The 17,755-nt window shown below is 37.3% G+C and overlaps 1 protein-coding gene across 2 annotated transcripts in view; it reads left to right on the top strand.

The window, feature by feature from the left end:
* The window catches only part of EEA1 (early endosome antigen 1), a 115,536-nt gene that overhangs the window by 54,959 nt on the left and 42,822 nt on the right, over window positions 1–17,755 (top strand). For both annotated transcript variants that reach the window (XM_047865742.1, XM_047865741.1), the window contains 3 exons: window positions 1,865–2,203; window positions 8,130–8,279; window positions 9,405–9,524. In XM_047865742.1, coding sequence (XP_047721698.1) covers window positions 1,865–2,203; window positions 8,130–8,279; window positions 9,405–9,524 — 609 coding nt within the window. The remainder of the gene's footprint in view (window positions 1–1,864; window positions 2,204–8,129; window positions 8,280–9,404; window positions 9,525–17,755) is intronic.

Below are 17,755 nucleotides of genomic sequence, written 5' to 3'. Positions count from 1 at the left end.
TTATTTAACTCCTATCACCACTTTACTAAGCTCAAACTTTATTTTCAAGTGATTATAATTACTAGTTAGCCCCATCTGACTTTGCTTATTTTATCAAAAAAGAAAAATTATTCACTTCTGACACACGTTTTGTATTCATTTTTTTAAAAAGCTTATTTATTTATTTTTTCAGAGAGAGAAAAGGAGCGTGGGAGGGGCAGGGCAAGAGGGAGAGAGAGAGAGAGAGAGAGAGAGAGAGAGAGAGAGAGAGAGAATCCCAAGCAGGCCCCACACTGTCAGCACAGAGCCCCATGTAGGGCTCAGACTCATGAACCATGAAATCATGACCTGAGCCAAAACCAAGAGTCTGATGCTTAACCGACTGAGCCACCTAGGTGCCCCTGTATTAATTCATTTTTGTTTGAGAGAGTTATGTTTTAACTTTCTTGGAAAAGTTTTTTTTTCTTTAATGTGTCTATTTCATTTAGATTATTTAGAGACCAGAGGCTTTGATTGTCCTTTACTATTTCTATATTTATTCCCTTCTAGCACACTGCATATAAAAAGTGAGTATAATCAACATCCACAGCTTGACTTCTCAGATGCTTATAGTAGCTTTTTATCCTAGCTATCGTTCTTTTAGCATTGAGTCAGAGTTCTGATTCAGGTCTTATATGTAAGTGTGTTGACTTAAAATGTTCTATATTAATTGTAACAACTCCACTGAGACTAGATGTCAACATTTGAATAGGCTAGTTGATCCAGATCTTTAATTGGAGGTGTCATTTTTTTGTATTTTGTACTTGATAGTACTGATTAAAATAATAAAACATAAGGCAAGTAAATTATGTTTAGATCACTATTTTTATACACCTAGAAAGAAATTTGAGTTAATCTTAAACTTGTGACTCTTATAAATGGTCTTTATCAAGAAGAGTAAAAATAAAGAATCAGTAGGATCTACATACTAAAGCAGCAAGTGGTATTGTTATGCTAAAGCTCTTATCAGCTATGAAATTACAACACCTCAGGGCGCCTGGGTGGCTCAGTCCGTTAAGCGTCCGACTTCAGCTCAGGTCACGATCTCGTGGTCCGTGAGTTTGAGCCCCGCATCAGGCTCTGGGCTGATGGCTCAGAGCCTGGAGCCTGCTTCGGATTCTGTGTCTCCCTCTCTCTCTCTGCCCCTCCCCCGTTCATGCTCTGTCTCTCTCTGTCTCAAAAATAAATAAACGTTAAAAAAAAAAATTAAAAAAAAGAAATTACAACACCTCAAATCAATTGCTGTATATTGTTATTCAGAGTAATTTTTGATGATAGAAGGTAGGTTTTTTTTAATGTTTATTTATTTTGAGGGACAGAGAGAGAGAGAGAGAGAGAGAGAGAGAGAATAAACGCATGAACAGGGGAGGGTCAGAGAAAGAAAGGGAAAGAGAATCCTAAGCAGGCTCTGAGCTGATGGTGCAGAGCCTGCTGTAGGGCTCAAGCCCACGAACTGTGAGATCATGACCTGAGCCAAAGTCAAGAGTTAGACACTTAACTGAGTGAGCTACCCAGGCACCTCAGTGATAGAAGGTAGTTTTATTATTTAACTCAAATGGGAGAGTGTAAATATGTTGTATACCCTAAAGAATCTAGTAGATTTTAGTGTTTCATTTTATGTCAAAATTCAGTTGGTAATCCTTGTATTAGTAGAGCTTAGTCAAGTGGGCCAATAATAAAATAAGTTAGTATGTAATAATTTAGTCCTATTTTGGCCAGAATATATTCAGCCAAATGTTTTTATATTGCAGTGTGGCTAATTTTAGTGGTATTGTTGTAAAGAGAGTTTGAATAATTAGAATAATTAGAAATATTAAGAAAGGAAATTGTTTCATCGATATTTCAGAACTTGACTGAAAAGCTTCGAAAGAAAGAACTGGAGTGTACTCAGTTAGAGGAGAAACATAACGAAGAATGTGTGAGTAAAAAGAATATACAAGCAAGCCTTCATCAAAAAGACCTAGATTGTCAGCAGCTTCAGTCAAGATTATCTGCATCTGAAACCTCCCTGCAGAGAATACAGGCAGAACTAGGTGAGAAGGGGGAAGCTACGCAGAAGCTCAAGGAAGAATTATCAGAAGTAGAGGCCAAGTACCAGCATCTTAAGGCTGAATTTAAACAGCTACAACAACAGAGAGAAGAGAAAGAGCAGCACGGGTTACAACTCCAAAGTGAAATTAATCAAGTAAGAGATGTTACTTTTATTTATTGGAATTCCTCCTGTGGTTTCTTGTGTGCTTGGTAGTTATTTGATCATAATATTGTTCATTAAAAAAAACAGTCATTTGAAAAATTAACTCTTAATTTTCATAACCGGTAGTACTGAATCAGATCTCATTTCCTTTCATTTGAGTTTTCCTTAATGAGAAAAAAATGTTAGCACCCATCATATAGTATTGCTGTGAAGTGTTTATGAATTAATACCTATAAATTGCTTAAGATGGTACCTGGCACAGGGTACTCCGCATGTATTAGTTACTATAATTAATTCACATCATTGACTATTCTTTAATTTAAAAATTCTTATGTTTTGTTACTAAATTTTTAAAATATAATTATGGTTAAATCAATAATTTAAACATTAGATATTTTAGTTATTTTAAAGTTTATTTGAGAGATAAATATTTATTTATCACGTGTGTGCACACGTGAAGGGGGAGTGGTAGAGAGAGGAGAATCCCAAGCAGGCGCTGTGTTAACAGCACAGAGCCTGACTCAGGGCTTGATCCCACGAACTGTGAGATCATGACTTGAGCCAAAACCAAGAGCAGGACACTTAACCAAGTGAGCCACCCAGGTGCCTCAAAATTAGATATATTAAAAGAAAAAACAAATTAGCCCTAATAACTTTTTAGAAGTAAATAATTGTCTATCAGATTAATCAGTAATTTGATTAATGAAAGTTTGACTTTGCCATTAACTTAAATTAAGTTCTGTATTCTTATTATTGCTTATAGATAACATTAAAAATCAGTTGAAGAATGGATATTTGGGAGACATTAAAGTCCTCAGCCACTTTTTTGATAATATTCACCTATTTTCACTTAAATATTGCAGTGATACTTGTTTTCATGGCATCAGTCCTTCTTTCTTGGCCTGAGATATTTTTCCTGTTCCTCTTCTCCTTGATGACCACATGGCTTACTTCAGTTGTCGCTCTTCTATAGAAATCCTTTCCTGTACATTGCCGCTTCTCCCACCCTGATCCCCCAGAGATGGCTTAAGCATTACTTACCACAGTACAGTATATTATCGTAGTTTATGTGTCTTTCTTCACTGGACTCTGTACTCTTTGGATGCACAGACCACGTCTTACTCATTTTTTACCTTCACTACCTGGCACATTGCATGTTAATGAGCAAATATTTTAGTGGATAACTTAGATATTTGATGTTCATTTCAGATAAAGAAATTGGGTACTTATGGTTTCTAAAATACATTATGTTTTAGTTGTTGGGAGATAGAGAACTGAAAAAAGAAACAGTAGTTACCTTAAATCATTATGTAAATCTTATTGAGGACAAGGCAAGTACTATCCTGTACCAAAGAATGTGAGGATTATAATAAAATGATCCTATATATGATTAAATTTTGCAGAGTTCCTCTTCTGTTTTCTTCTCCTATAGCACTTCATTTGTGTAATTATTTTATCCAGTATGTGATCAGGAAAAGCTTTGTGTGAGAGATAGAGGTGGTGCATGAAATTATGATTTTGGGTAGGTATTGACAAGTGGCAGTTTGAAGGTAGGAGAATCTTCCAGGCAGAAGGATTAGTGAGAAGAAACTAGTGTCAGCAAAGTATTATAAGAACCAGGAAGGGACACTGATTTCCTCTTAAGATAGGGTGTGTGTAATAGGAATGGACTATTGTGATTAGAAAGAGCATTTGGAACCTTATTGTGTAGGGTGTTGAATAGCAAGCTGAGGAATTTGGGCTTTATTTGGTTGTCAGTGGGAGGAGGGGTATCAGGAATTTGAGAACCTACTCAAACATATTTTTATACAAAGACTTGAGCATGTGATTAGTTGGCTTAGTCACAATTCTGTAATAAATAAAGAGGTCATACTGAAGACCTTGAGGTGACACCATTTATCTTCTTTTAGCCTGCCGTTTGCATTCTACCTTCAAAATATGTCTCAAATCTGTCTCTTCTCTTCATCTATACTGCTACCACTCTTTTTTTTTTTTTTATGTTTATTTATTTATTTTGAGAGAGAGAATGAGAGAGAGGGAGAGAGTGGGCATAAGCGAGGGAGGGGCAGAGAGGGGAAGACAGAATCCATCCCAAGCAGGCTCTGCACTGTCAGTGCAGAGCCCAGCTCAGGGTCCAAACCCACGAACCACGAGATCATGACCTGAGCTAAAGTCAGACACTTAACCGACTGAGCCACTCAGGTACCCCTGTACTGCTACCGCTCTTAATTTAAGCCACCATCATTACTCACCTAGGCCACTGTATTAGCCTTCTTAAAGTTTCCCTTCTAGTGATCTCCATAATCTATTCTCCTCCTGTTCTTCCTCCTCCTCCTTCTCCGTCCCCCCTTTTTTTTAAGTTTATGTATTTATTTTGAGAAAGAGAGTGTGAGCGGGAGAAGGGCAGAGACAGGAGGAGAGTGAGAAGCCCAAGCAGGCTATGGGCTGTCAGTGCAAAGCCCGCCATGGGGCTTTATCTTGTGAACCCATGAGATCATGACCTGAGCCAAAATCAAGAGTTGGACGCTCAACTGACTAAGCCACCCAGGCACCCCTATATTCTTCTTTAGAACACTTTACATTATATAATTAGTTTTACTTGCATATTGTCTGGCATTCCCATTGCATGCAATTCCCACATTCCTTAATGTGAGGAATTTGTTTTATTTTATACTGTCGGCCTCTATACTTAGGGCTTTCAGCAAATATTTATTGGAAGAATGGACATGAATCTTACCTTAAACCTTTTTTCATATCCTTAAAGAGTGTAGGCATGAATCGGGTTTGTCTTGCTCTCCATTGTATCCTCAGCACCCATTTCAGTAGTGACAAAGATAGATAGCTGGTGATTGTCATGAAAGGACCTGAAAACACAGCAGCCTGTATTCTTCATATTTGGGTTTATGACCACTTCTTAAGTAGCCACAAATGTGCAAATAATGATGTTATATAATTGAAAGCTTAGATGTCATTTTAATTTAAAAAAATTATCTAACATACATCTTGAATAGCATAGTGGATTTAGAAACCAGCTGCCTGGGTTCCATTTCTAAGGCTTGTAAGCCATGTGATCCAGGCATATTATTTAATTTGTGCCCAGTTTCCTCATCTCTAATAAGTAATAGTGGAATCTTCTTCATAAGGCTGTATATATATAAGGATTAAATTAGTTAATATTTACATTTAGAATAGTAAATGTTGGCACATAGTAAATGTTAGGAGTAAAATGAATAAAGAATTATATATTATCTATAGGTTTACAAAGTGAATTTATTATAGATTGTATATATATCTTAAAATGTACTTTAGAACAGACCATTCTATTAATAATTCCAGTGTATATGATTTTTACTCTTGATTTAGCCTCTTCTTTTTTAATATGTTTATACAAATAGTATAGACATCATTGTTTAAGTGATTTTGGCCTACTCCCACCATTGGACAGCCTTGATTTGAGATTCTTTTTAAATACAAGATCAGGGACTTACCAGGAATTGTGCCATAATGAATGAAAAAGTTATTTATAGTATTATCTCACCCCTTTAGTAAATCTTTAGAGCAATAGTTCTCTTTAATTCGGTTGGTTCTCAATTCTGTCTGCACATTAGAATCACCTGGGGAGATTTAAAAAATTACCATTATCAAGGCCTTACCCCTGGTCCTATTAATTTCTGATCGCTGGCATAGTCCTAGGCATTGTCATATTTAAACATTTCCCCTGTAATTGTACTATGCAGTTGAGATTGAACACTGCTGCTTTTTGAAGTGTTACTTTTTGGTAAGTCCTTTCTAAAGAGTTTCCTGAAACTCAGTATAATCTGATTCTTGTGATGAAAACATGGATTTCTGGGCTTTAGCTCAAATGTACTAAATCTAAATTTATATGGGAAGAGTCTGATTATCTGTGTATTAACAATGATATCAGGAGACCCTTTTATATTATTTTTTTGGTGCATGTATAGCATAGCGATTTGACAGTTTTATACATTACTGAATGCTCACCATGGGGAGTGTGGTCACCATCTGTCACCCTACCATGTTATTATAATATTAATATTAACTATATTTGCTGTGCTGTACTTTTCATCTCTGTGACTTATTTTATAACTGAAGTTTATACCTCTTAATCAGCAGGAGATTCCTATTCAACAAGTTTTAAGAACTAGATATGGGTGATGCCTGTTTGTAAGAGATCACACACATTAGATGCTTGAAATGTGAGTTTACTTTGAAGGCCTCCCTTTTACATATCAGGATTTTGCCTAATTCTTGTAATAAGAAGGAAGTTTGGGTACTTACCTTATAGAGCTAATCCACTGCATTTTAACAAGAAGAATCAAAAGAGAGACGTCAGGGTGCTGGCTAAGGACAAAGATAAAATAAATGCATTCTCTTTAACTAGTACTGATTCTTGTTTTAGTTAGATGGAAACATGTTTTACTTTAAAAATTGACTTTGGTTTTCCTTATTAAGGATAGAATATATTCTAATAGCCTCAGGGTGTTTCACAGCATAAGAAAATAGTGGGTGTCCACTTTTCTGATAAAACTTTTCTGTTTTTTCCTGGCCAACTATGAATTTTTATGGAGAAATATGCGAGTATAGAGCATATATATAGAAATATGACACAAAGGCTAGGGATTCTTAATATTCTCACCATTAACCTGAATAGCTTTGATTGAGAACAGTTGTACAGAATGCTTTTTATTAATTTCTAATTTTAGTGAGGCACATGCATGTGTTACGAGGCTGGTGTGGAGGAGCACTCATAGTGTATAAGCCTTGCCAAATGTCTTGCAACTTTTTCAAATATCATACAGCTCATTTTTGTTTTATATTTCCAGCACTTATGCAGTAATTCTTCTGAAATTAATACAAACTTTTTTTCTTTTTTTGATAGAACTCCCCCTCTCCTAAGAGAAACCGACTGCTATTTCTGGTAGTATTAGAGAAAATAAAGAATTTGAGAAAGTGATGGTTCTTAGCTCCTGGGCAGATCTTTCAATTAGTTTTAACTGGGTGGTAATTTTAAAGCTAATGAATGAGGGCCACCTAATATTAAAAAAATATATATTCTTTATTCTCTTTTATTTAGAAAATTATTTGCCAATCTCTGCTGTCAGGGCAGAGCCTGCTTTGGATCCTCTGTCCCCTTCTCTTTCTGCCCCTCCTTCACTCATGCCCTCTCTCTTTCTCTCAAAAATAAAAATTAAAACAAAAAAAGAAATTATGTGCCAATTTGAGGATTTGGGAGCGCTTTGTGCTCTATTCAATACCCAAATGTAAGAAGTTAATTGTGGTGGTTCATAACTGTGATAAAATAAGAACCAGTATGAAATTTAAAAAAAAAAAATACTGTGGAATAGTATTGTATGTGCCTTGACTGTCTTGATTTAAAAAAAAAAAAAAATTTTTTAATGTTTATTTTTGAATGGCAGACAGAGCATGAGCTGGGGAGGGCAGAGAGGGAGACACAGAATCTGAAGCAGTCTCCATCCAGGCTCTGAGATGACAGAGCCCAACGTAGAGCTTGAACTCACAAACCACAAGATCATGACCTGAGCCGAAGTTGGACGCTTAACCGCCTGTGTCACCCCAGGCGCCCCTGAGTGTCTTGATTTTTACATTTCATTTTATTATTTTAAGTTCCTCAGGTGATTGTAATACTTAAGTCCAAAAAAGAGCCTTTGGTTCACTACATTTTTAAGAGAACAAAAACCCCCAAAACTGTGATGCTTAATCACAGTTTTATGTGATCCATCATAATTTATGCGATTAAAATTCAGCTGGATCTTAGGTTCCCCCAAAGTATATGAAAATTAAGATTTAAAAAAAACACATTGTTTAGACAGTAGTGATGAGTGTGTGTTTGTACATAGGTAGTATACAACCTTTTTTTTTTTTTTCTTTTTTAAAGTTACATAGCAAACTTCTGGAGACAGAGCGCCAACTAGGTGAAGCTCATGGTAGGCTGAAGGAACAGAGACAGCTTTCAAGTGAAAAGTTGATGGATAAAGAACAACAGGTTGCTGATCTACAACTCAAACTTTCTCGTTTAGAAGAACAGGTAAGCTAACATTTCAAGTGAGTTTATGTTAGTAAGTTTATTGATAGATTTGAGGCATGTTAAATATTCATGATGGTTCAGTTTTTTTATTGTCGGGAGCTTTAATTGGACATTTTTTTTAACTTTAAATTGTGACATTTATTTCTCCCCACTAGAAACATCCTACTTCCTATTCACTATATATGGGTCATTTTGTTGTGACTATATCCTCTAAAGTTCTCAACTAAAATGTGTTTAAGAAGACTATTCTTTTAGCTTTAGGCAAGAAAGATTCTGGGAGTGAACCTTTCATAGGCTGCTGGGAGGGAAGAGTCTCCCTACCCAGGAAGGACTGCATCCCAATAGAACAGTGAAAAATGAACACAGTTGGTGAGGATCATTAATGACACATATTTGGTGCATATAAACCTTGAGTTTGCACTTATGGATTTTCACTTTCAATTAAAGCATAAGATTGAATGCTATTCTAATTAAAGGTGTGGTTGCTAAAAATGGTAAGTATTATTTGGTTAAAGTTATCATTAAATTATGTCTTTTATACTAAAATTGAACAAACAATGAGAGTTAAAATCTGTAGCTGCATCAAACTACATCTAGCTTCATCAAGCAAGGATCTTCTTCTAGACCCAGAATCTTGGACATGGTAGATGATTCTGTTTTTTCCCAATAAGCGATAATTATGATTGTTTTGGAAAAAAATAAAACAAATATTGGTACTGTGATTTAGATTGTTGTTTCATAATCATGAGATTAGGATTCTATAAGTAATGAGATATTGCTTTTAAAGTTGATTTTATACATTGTCTGAATTTAGGGGTTTTTTTCTAATGTTTATTTTTTGAGAGAGAGAGAGTGTGAGTGGGGAGGAGCAGAGAGAGAGGGAGACACAGAATCTGAAGTAGGCTCCAGACTCCGAGCTGTCAGCATAGCCCAATGCAGCGCTCGAACCCATGAACCGTGTGAGCCGAAGTCGGATGTTTAACTGACTGAGCCACCCAAGCGCCCCCTTGAATTTAGGTTTTTACTCAGACTCGAGAATTTTGAGAATTGAAGTAATGCCAGATATTTACTAATGATAGCATTATGCTTTTAAGTTGTTAACTAACAATCTACATTTTTTTTAAGTTGAAGGAAAAAGTAACAAATTCCACAGAATTGCAGCATCAATTAGATAAAACGAAGCAACAACATCAAGAACAACAAGCCCTTCAGCAAAGCACTACAGCAAAACTTCGAGAAGCTCAGGTGAATATTATTTGAATTATTAGCCTTTTAAACAGGAATTAACCAGGTCATTATTCTTTTGTTGTACTAAAACTGGATAATGCAAAAAACTTGACTCTGAAGGGTTTTGATAATTTTCAGTATCTAGATGAGCAGAAAATCTTTTTCTTTTGGTTGCTATGTTGAAATTTTCTATTTTAAAATTATTATAACTAGATTTGCTATTGTAAGGGTACTTATTTATATAAAATATTTAAATTTTATTAAATTTCTTTATTATGTAGATGAAATATATTACTGCTTATTATTTATTATTTTTAAAAGTACCTTATTTGAAAAATTAAAACAAGTACAAATTTCCTGATTTAGTTAGCCCAGTAAAAAAGAACATTTTGTATATTCTACAGTAGAACTTAGTATTTGTTGATCATGTCTTTCCTGCTTTAGAACCATCATAGGAACATTGGAATTGTAGGCATAGAAAATATAAGTGATTAGGTTAAATTTATACAGAATCTATAGCATAGCTTAGAAGATTGAAAGAAGTTAAATTTTCGTTTTGTTACAGCGAGGGGAAGAGGGTGCCCTCTTTTGACATTTGTTTATTCCTTCAGTCTTTCATTAATTCATTGAATGTTGTTGAGTACTACATGTCAGGCACTGTGGTAAGCACTGAAAATAGAGATGGGTAAGACAAAGTGCTTGCCTTCTAGAAAATGGTAGTCTAATGATGTGTAAACAGAAACAATGTTGGAGTTATTTAAAGGAGGCTATAAGTAAGATGTCTCTTTCCCTTCTGAGTTTGGAGAGTGGGATGGGAGTCAGATGGATAGAGATAAAACTATTGTATTCATGTACTTGTTCTTTCATTTATTCAGTAAACAAATATGTATTAATATCTACTCTTAGCCAAGGAAGTGATTTTATGGACGTGACAGCAAATGAAATAGACAAAGCTGTCTGTTCTCATGGAGTTTAGTGAGGGGGACCAACAATAGCCAAGGTAAATAGGCAAAATGTGTGGTGTGTTAGATGGCAGTCAGTGCTATGGAGATGACAAAGGAACGGAGATTAGAAATTATCTGGGGAGCTGTAGGTGGGACTGCAGTGTGAGATAGGATTGCCAGGGAAGACCTCTCTGAGAAGATAAAAGAGCCAAAGGAATAGAAAGTGTGAGGCATGTGGATATCAGAGAGAACAACATCCATACATTAAAAAGCCTTGAGGCAGGAACATGTCTAAGGACTATTGGGAAGCTGGTGACTGGAGTGGTGTGAGACATGAGAGGGTTAGAGGGTCACAGAGTCCTGGAGATCACAGAGGAGTAACATGTCAAGCCTCATAGATAATTCTGAGGATTTTACTGTGAGTGACATGAGAAATCATTGCAGGGTTCTGAGCAAAGGAGTAACATGATCTGACTTATAATTTCACGGGATTACTCTGGCTGCTGTATTGAGAGTAGACTGTAGGGACATGTGATTATAAGCAAAGAAATTAGCTATGAAACAACTACAGCAATCCAGATAGAGATCATATGGCTTGGATCAGAGTAGAAATAGTGCAAGTAATGGGAAATGGTCAGATTCTACATATATTTTAAAAGTGAAGCTGACACATTTACTAATAGATTGATGTGGGATATATATAGAGAGAAGTCAAGGATGATTTCAAGAAGTTTGGCCTGGTTAATGAGGAGGATGGAGGTCAAGCAAGATGAAGACTGAGAATCTATTGGATTTGGCAAGATGGAGGTCATTGATTACATTGATAAGAGCAACTTGGATAGAGAAGTAGGAATGGAAGCCTGATGTAAGGGGTTCAAGAGAAAATGGGGCAAGAGAAGTTTGATACAATGAATGTAGATAACTGTAGGAGTTTTACTATAAAGAGTAGCAAAGAAATAGAGTAGTAAGACTGAGGTAGAGAATTTGGCATAGGTCTGCAGCCGTGGGCTTTTTTTTTTAAGTTTATTCATTTATTTTGAGGGGTAGAGAGAGAGGTGCACACAAGTGGGGGTGGGGCAGAGAGAGAGGGAAAAAGAGAGAATCTCAAGCAGACTTTGCACTGTCAACATGGAGCCTGTTGTGGAGCTCGAACTCACGAACTGTGATTATCATGAGCTGAAATCGGACGCTTAACTGACTGAGCCACCCAGGAGCCCCAAGTGTGCTTTTTTAAAAAAAAATTTTGGGGCGCCTGGGTGGCGCAGTCGGTTAAGCGTCCGACTTCAGCCAGGTCTCGATCTCGCGGTCCGTGAGTTCGAGCCCCGCGTCGGGCTCTGGGCTGACGGCTCGGAGCCTGGAGCCTGTTTCCGATTCTGTGTCTCCCTCTCTCTCTGCCCCTCCTCCGTTCATGCTCTGTCTCTCTCTGTCCCAAAAATAAATAAAAACGTTAAAAAAAAAAAAAATTTAAAAAAAAAAATTTTTTTTTAATGTTTATTTATTTTTGAGACAGAGAGAGACAGAGCATGAACAGGGGAGGGGCAGAGAGAGAGGGAGACACAGAATCTGAAACAGGCGCCAGGCTCTGAGCGGTCAGCACAGAGCCCGACGCGGGGCTCGAACTCACGGACCGTGAGATCGTGACCTGAGCCGAAGTCGGAAGCTTAACCGACCGGGACACCCAGGCGCCCCCCAAGTGTGCTTTTTTATAGTGTGCCCCAGAATTAAATTTATTCATCCAATGACAGACAAAGCTGGAAATGACAGGCTTTCAACTTCTTATAGGCAGGTTGTCTCTTAGACTGAGGGGAGAGGAAGGGGCTGAATTAAACATGCTTAGCTTCTTTCTTTCTTTCTTTCTTTCTTTCTTTCTTTCCATTTATTTATTTATTTAATTTTTTATTTTTAAAAATTTACATCCAAATTAGCATATAGTGCAACAATGATTTCAGGAGTAGATTCCTTAGTGCCCCTTACCCATTTAGCCCGCCCCCCCTCCCACAACCCCTCCAGTAACCCTCAGTTTGTTCTCCATATTTATGAGTCTCTTCTGTTTTGTCCCCCTCCCTGTTTTTATATTATTTTTCTTTCCCTTTCCTTATGTTCATGTTTTGTCCCTTAAAGTCCTCATATGACTGAAGTCATAGGATTTTTGTCTTTCTCTGACTAATTTCACTTAGCATAATACCCTCCAGTTCCATCCATGTAGTTGCAAATGGCAAGATTGCATTCTTTTTGATTGCCAAGTCGTACTCCATTGTATATATATTTACCACCTCTTCTTTATCCATTCATCCATCGATGGACATTTGGGCTCTTTCCATACTTTGGCTATTGTGGATAATGCTGCTATAAACATGCGGGTGGATGTGTCCCTTCGAAACAGCACAACTGTGTCCCGTGGATAAATGCCTAGTAGTGCAATTGCTGAGTCGTAGGGTAGTTGTATTTTTAGTTTTTTGAGGAACCTCCATACTGTTTTCCAGAGTGGCTGCACCAGCTTACATTCCCACCAACAATGCAAAAGAGATCCTCTTTCTCCATATCCTCGCCAACATCTGTTGTTGCCCGAGTTGTTAATGTTAGCCATTCTGACAGGTGTAAGGTGGTATCTCCTTGTAGTTTTGATTTGTATATCCCTGATGGTGAGTAATGTTGAGCATTTTTTCATGTGTCGCTTGGCCATCTGGATGTCTTCTTTGGAGAAGCGTCTATTTGTGTCTTTTGCCCATTTCTTCACTGGATTATTTGTTGGGTGTTGAGTTTGATAAGTTCTTCATAGATTTTGGATACTAACCTTTATCTGATATGTCATTTGCAAATTTCTTCTCCCATTCCATCGCTTGCCTTTTAGTTTTGCTGATTGTTTCCTTTGCTGTGCAGAAGCTTTTTTATTTTGATGAGGTCCCAGTAGTTCATTGTTCCTTTTGTTTCCCTTGCCTCCGGAGATGTGTTGGGTAAGAAGTTGCTGTGGCCAAGATCAAAGAGGTTTTTGCCTGCTTTCTCCTCAAGGATTTTGATGGCTTCCTGTCTTACGTTTAGGTCTTTCATCCACTTTGCGTTTATTTCTGTGTATGGGTAAGAAAGTGGTCCAGGTTCATTCTTCTGCAAAACATGCTTAGTTTCTTATTCCAGACTTTCAGTTGGTTAAATTGAATTCCCCATTCCCTGGGGAAGAAGAATAAGAAAAGGATGACAAAGAGACCAGGCAAAGTGTCTCATTATGGAAATTTCAGAAGTCCTAAAAACTAATTAAAGAGGTAGAATCAGTGTCGTTCTAGGTGTATATATGTGTGTAAAATTATTATGGTAGCACAGAGGACAGTTCTCTAACTCAGTATGGAAAAGAGCAGTCATTGGAAACTTCTTAAAAGTGACAATTTGAGTTGCAGAGCATGTGCAGATGTTCCTGGGTTGTGAAGATGGTGATAGTAAAGATTATACTCCGAATCAAGGAGTTAAAAGGGCAAGGATAGTGAAGCTGATATGAACTAAACTGAGATTGGAGAAGAGACCAGAGCATTAGACATGGGTGAGTTTATAGAAGGTCTTGTGTGACATTTGTCCTTGAAGATAGAAAAGTATTGAATGTCATGAGAGAAGTGCCATAGCCAGATTTGATTATTGTTTTTTAAGTATTTAGAAAGAGAGAGACAGAGTGTAGGGAAGGGGCAGAAAGAGAGGGAGAGAATCCCAAGCAGGCTCCGCACCATCAGCACTGAACCCTATGTGGGGATCAAATTTACAAACCGTGAGATCATGACCTGAGCCGAAAACAAGAGTCAGACACTTAACTGACTGAGCCACTCAGGCACCCCCCCAGATTTGATTTTTAAATAAGTTATTCCTGTGGTTGTGTGAAAGGTGGATTTCAGAGTGAATATTCTGAAGCAGGAGATCAGTTAAAAGACTAATATATGCAGTAGTTTGGATGAAAAATAATAATGGCCTTAGTTCAAACAATTGTTAAAGATGTTATAGGGCAAATATGAATAATACCTGGGCAGTGAAAAAAAAAAAAAAGTAGGACTTAATAGTTGCAGGGAATGAGAAAGAAAGTAAATGACTTCCAGAGTGATAACACTGAGTACATGGTAAATGGAGGTGTCATCAACTTTGTTAGTGCATCTGAGACAAATGGCCATTTCATTGGGCAGTGTTGTGAGTTCAATATTAGACGTTGTTGAGGTACCTATAGTATATATTCATTTAAAGCTGTGAGAAACATCACAGTATATATGGGGTAAATGGAATTATTAGAATAGATGTGATCAGCCAGGGAGGGAGTGTAATGAGGAGAATAGACAACTGGTAACACAAGACTTCTGGGAAACATTAGCACCTAACAGGATGGAGGATTGGAGGAAGCGCACCCCAAAGGAAGAGCATGATCAGCGTAATTAAGGAGAACCTGCCAAGTGGAAGCCAAAGGAATGGGGAGAGTCAAAATTTCAGATTAATCAGCAACTTCAAATGTGCATGTGTAATAGGGATGCCAAGTATGATAAGTGAAAAATGTCCATGATATTAAGCTATAATTATTTATTATAAATGTATATTCTTATATACATGAAGGATTCTTATATAATATTCTTACATATTCTTGCTAAACATAATTGCAATAAAGTGATAGAGATGAAAGGCTGATTTTTGATGAGTAAATGAGAGATTTGCAAAAGTAAATTTGAATTCCTTTTGAAATTTAAATATGAATTGTATAAAGACTGCACAGTAGTGGGTGGGGCTTGGTCTGCGAAGTGTTTTGAAAACAAGAGATACCTGAACATGTTTATAGTCTGGGATAGTCTGGGAGAGAAGGAGTCATTTGAGGATATTGAAGGAGAGGTGACTGAAGGAATAGGGTATTGATAAGCTGTGAGGTCATTGATACAGTGGGTGGTGGTAAATTTGAACTTATTCTCTGGAGGATATTCTTTGAAGCTTGAGGAAAGGAACTAAATATGGATTTATCTGTCTGTTGTCTATCTTTGTAGATAAGAGAGTGAAAAATCAAGGTGCATCATCCCTGAAGATACCCTCTCCCTCCCTTTTTTTTTAATGGATAAAGTTGGAGATAGTTGAATGGAAGGCAGGCAGAGATTTAAAAATCTAGAGAGAATATTGAAGATTTTATTTTATTTTATTTTATTTTTTATTTTATTTATTTATTTTGAAAAGGAGAGTGAAAGTGGTGAAGGGGACGAGAGAGAAAGAGAGAGATAATCCCAAGCAGGCTCAACACCACCAGTGCAGAGTCTAGTGCAGGGCTCAAACTCACGATCTGCAAGATCATGACATGAGCTGAAGTCGAATGCTTAACTGACTGAGCCACCCAGGTGCCCCTTGAAGCTTTTAAATAGTTATTGAGGGGAATGTTTGGGGGTAAGAATCTTACTCAAGTGAAAGGATTGACAAGATGATTTTAAGTATATAATGGAGGTTGCGATCTAGAACTTTGTAGTGGCACCAATCTCTGAAGGTTTATGATTTTGCTCTAACAGTTCTTAGAAATGAAGTTGTGGAGTAAGAAGATTGCAACACTGATCTAGGATTGGGCTTTTTTAGGGTGGCTGTGTGGGGAATTTGTAGGTGAAAGGAAATGGAGAATGTTGAATAGTTGAGAGGATAGTTAAGTTAGTTCATATCCATGTATGAGGTTCAGGAAGAGAAATGAGGCATGTGCTATATAAGTCAGAAGAAAATTGAGGTCAGTGTCTCTTTGGCATTGCATTGAAGAACAGAAATGAGGTCATGAAATTGGAAGATGGTCAGGAAGTTGTGGTCACAGAGTAGGACAGTTGAAATTTTTCATCTGGAACAATTTCAAGTGATTACAAGATTGTACATGTGAGTGAGTGAATAGAATGAGGTCCAGGAATTAAGATGATATGACTGTTGAGGCTGTGCTCTTAATTCTTTGTGTATTTTGTATTTCCCAGGAAATTGGCAGAAATTGGGATTGAGAGAAAGACTAAATCAGGTCTCAAGTCTTCAGTGAATGAGGTAGGGATTTATAGATAATAGCAACACAGAATAGAAGCTAGAATAAATGAACGACATACTTCCCAAAGCAGCATGAAGCTTTTACATGAGGGGGAGAGTTATGGTGGTGAAAAACCAGGAAGAAGTCAACCTCCCCTGCTTGCCCAGCAGAATGGTCCTTACGTATCTGAGAGTGTTGAAGGGGAATCAGCATCTATAAAGGGTGAACTAAAAATTTCAGTTCTGACTGTTCTGGAAACAAAACTTAGGCCTGGAACTGTGGTTCCAGAAGATGAGTGGGATGTGGAGAAGAGGGTCATTAGTGGCAGGAGTAGAGAATGAGAGCAGAGAGGTAGGTTGCCTTTCATCATTTTGTGATTGAAACTTAGATGAGAAACATGTTTGAAAGTGATCTCAAATAGTGTAATATTGGTGCAAATTTTGGAGAGTACCAGTACCAGGTGGTTGCTGACTCTGTCCGAGCAAGGTGGTATGGGGTATAAGGTTTGTGGAAGGGCTTGTTAGGACCTGGTTCTGGGGAGAAGTGAGGCAGAGCCAAAGAATGTGGGTCGGATAGCTCCAGAATATTAATGGACATTGTTCTGGATGTGGGCTAATACACCGTGCTCCGTGTAACACTAAGACCCTCGGTAAAGTAAAAGAAGTAAAGACTAAGTAAACACTTAGTAAAAAGTAAACACTAAGACCCTCGGTAAAGTAAAAGAAGAGGGATCCCTTGATGTATCGATAGAAGATTCCTCTTGGGGTATTGAAGTGAGCCTTCATGAGTATGTGTGTGTTAGAGTGCAACCCTTTATTTTTCTGTTCATTCAACAGATATCGTAGAACATTTGTGTCTTGGATACATCAACGAATAAAACAGACAAAAATCCTAATCTTTGTGGAGCATATATTCTAGTGAGGTGGAGGGAAGCAGATAAACATGAAAAGTAAATAAATTATTTATTGTGTCAAAAGATAAGTGCAATGGAAAGAAATAAAATATTCAGGAGAAGGAATATTGGGAAAGGCTGCAATTTTAAATGTAGTGGTCAGGATAGGCCTGATTGAGTAGGTGACATTTGAACAAACATTTTTTTATTTGTAAGTTTATTTATTTATTTATTTTTTGATAGAGAATGTGCACTAGTCAGGGAGGGGCTGAGAGAGAGAGCGAGAGAGAGGATCCCAAGCAGGCTCTGCGCTGTCAATGGGACTTGATCCAATGGATCATGAGATCATGACCTGAGCCAAGATCAAGAACTGGATGCTTAACCAACTGAGCCACCCAGGCATCTCTTGAACAAACATTTGAAGGAGAGGGAA

This window comes from Prionailurus viverrinus, chromosome B4 (genome assembly GCF_022837055.1).
Source record: "Prionailurus viverrinus isolate Anna chromosome B4, UM_Priviv_1.0, whole genome shotgun sequence".
In the NCBI taxonomy this organism is placed as follows: Eukaryota; Metazoa; Chordata; class Mammalia; order Carnivora; family Felidae; genus Prionailurus; species Prionailurus viverrinus.
This window is presented reverse-complemented; position numbering and strand designations above follow the sequence as displayed.